Source organism: Ruditapes philippinarum, unplaced genomic scaffold (assembly GCF_026571515.1).
Source record: "Ruditapes philippinarum isolate M1 unplaced genomic scaffold, ASM2657151v2 ctg7277_1_1_1_1, whole genome shotgun sequence".
NCBI lineage: Eukaryota > Metazoa > Mollusca > Bivalvia > Venerida > Veneridae > Ruditapes > Ruditapes philippinarum.
In genome coordinates this window covers 1-2,611 of record NW_026855448.1, presented here as the reverse complement: position 1 = coordinate 2,611, position 2,611 = coordinate 1, and the positions used below count along the sequence as shown (strand labels likewise).

Sequence of the window (2,611 nt, the reverse complement as noted above, 5' to 3'; positions counted from 1 at the left end):
ACATCATAAGTCTATGGAGTTCTTCTTGATTAAGTGTGAAAGTTTACATGATTGTTTGAATGATTATATATTGTTCTAAAACACATCATATGCTATAATAATATAGCAGCTAGATAATATAGCAGATAATATAGCAGATAATATAGTAGATAATATAGCAGCTAGATAATATAGCAGATAATATAGCAGATAATATAGTAGATAATATAGCAGATAATATAGCAGATAATATCGTATCATGCATCTCACACATACCAACAACATCCAGACATAATTATTTCGTAGTTTGCTGTTACTTATGTTGCTATACATTGTCAACATTATCATTTTCATAGTTTTACATACCTTCCATCAAAGACCAGTTCACTTTAATAGAAATTGTCTCAAATATTATATAAGTACAAAGAATATCTACATAAAACATCTCATCCGATTTACAATGTTTAAATGATAGTCTAGCTCATACAAAATATAATTATACAATGTATCCATGCTGACAAACACTACCTGTAAGTAACATACACGTTAAGCTATAATGAAGCCCGTGCTAGAATAGCAGGAGCAGATGACATTATTATAAGTATTTCGCATGATAGACTTTCTTTTTTAAATTTAGTGAAATGTTTTCACTTTTCGAAAAAAGGCGAAATGATTTAAAGAATATACAAACCAAATAATTAAAACATTAAGAAGAAATGAATGGCAAGGTCAAGATCGGCAGAAATAGGACCGAACACGCAAAGGACGGCACAAATAAGGACGGCACAGACACGAGGACGGCAAATATCTACAGAAAGATGATATTTGTATTTGTGAACAAAATATGTTTGTTGTATTGCCACATCATAGATATCCTGTTTATGAAATATTTGGAAATAGGTCTCGATAAATAACGCTAATGTTATATGTTTTACAAAACAAAAGGACTATGTATATCTCAACTAGCAAGTCGTAAAAGACGTTTGTTGAGATAAGTAATAATATATCTAGACACCACGTTCCACTTGATTACATTATTAGATATATTAGATATATGATGTATGTCAAAAATCTGATTTATGGTGTTAAAAACGCATTAAGGCAGAATGGCAGATGAAGAAAAGATTATACATGTAATAACCATAAACATGTCATGAAAATAAGTATTTACAAACTTTTATCCATGTTGTAGTGTACAGTTAAAAGTTTAAAATATTGACCCTCTCGTTGAAGCGAAATTTCTTTTTTTTTTTTCAAAATGTAAACTTTAAAAAAGGGCAAAATGTACATAATTATTAATATAAGATACTAAAAATAGTTATCTCGCTTTTGGTTCAACTCAAATATAAAATGATATGTAATAATATTTAGAGTACTTGAAACAATCATATCATAGTCTTTGACTTGATAAGACGAAAGGCACGGGTGACAAATATCCACATTCCGAAGGCAAAAACACAAACAACCACCCCTACCCATGCTAATGGCATTGCCCAGCCAATATCCACATTACGTGCCTCACAGGCAGCTGGGGGCAGTTCATTCTCCTCGAAAGAGTAGCACTGGTACTTCTCATAGTACATTTTTGTGTGAAAAATTGTGAGGCCAAAAACCGAAAACAGCCCTGAAAATGAATACAAATTGATGTTTATTGAGAAATTCATGTTTATTTATTCATACTTTTACTTTTATGATCGACTGTTAATCGGTATTTACAATTTTCTTTATATTCGCCACTTATTTGTTTAATATAACCGCTAGCATTTGAAGCTGAGACTTTAAAATGCTAAAAACATATGAACTATCTCTCTTCTCACGTAACCAAAGATATAAAGGAATGAAATGAATGTGTTTTATCTAATAATAGAATTGTTGTAAGAAAAAGATTCAAATGGATGACATTGTTCGTTAGTTACAGTAGATTTATCATAACTTACCAGCCATACAGTAAAGAACGCCTGTCACCATACATGCTGAAACCTGTTTCTGTATAATAGCGAACGTGCCTACTATTGCCGCCGCCGCCAAATCAATTAAACTCACAATAAAACAAGACGCCGCCGAGTTCTGCATTCCTGCAATGTATGTAGAATATTGTTTTTAACTTCTTATATCATTTATACATATAATGATTTGATACCTGCATGAATTTAACTTGTTTAAAGAAATATATAATTATGTTATATATTATGTGATCTGTTTTCTTACTTAGAATTTATTTTTTCCATTTTATAACATATGTAGGCTGATTAGGGACAGCAGGGGTGAGCTTAGCCTGTATTTCAAATACAAATTTCCTGCAAACACCTTAACAGGTTCAAAAGTGTAGGCTAAGATTCTTCAAATCACTGTTGTTTATGTGTTTCACATTTGTTAGGACCTGAATATCTTCTAGACACACGGATTGACAGACGTTTTTGCCAGACGTACTGTAAAGGAACATAAGTTTGATCTTCCGTTTATCTTTTGACCCCCGGCCCCGCATTTTTCAATCCCGAAATATAATTTATAATTCCACGGTTTGTAAAGAGTGATCGTTATGATGCCAAGCTGTACACTAACCATAACCATATAATCATGATGATGTCTATCAGGCACGCGCAGACAGAGACAAACAGATGTATAAACATAC

At 31.9% G+C, this 2,611-nt stretch overlaps 1 protein-coding gene across 1 annotated transcript; it reads right to left on the bottom strand.

Moving 5' to 3' along the window:
* Positions 1–1,221: 1,221 nt before the first annotated feature.
* LOC132743370 (uncharacterized) lies at positions 1,222–2,054 on the bottom strand (the record flags this gene model as incomplete). Its single annotated transcript, XM_060731888.1, is given in 2 exon segments — positions 1,222–1,603; positions 1,917–2,054. Coding segments are annotated over 2 exon segments (377 nt in total), but the record flags the coding sequence as incomplete, so codon positions are not given.
* Between the last annotated feature and the right edge of the window lie 557 nt (positions 2,055–2,611).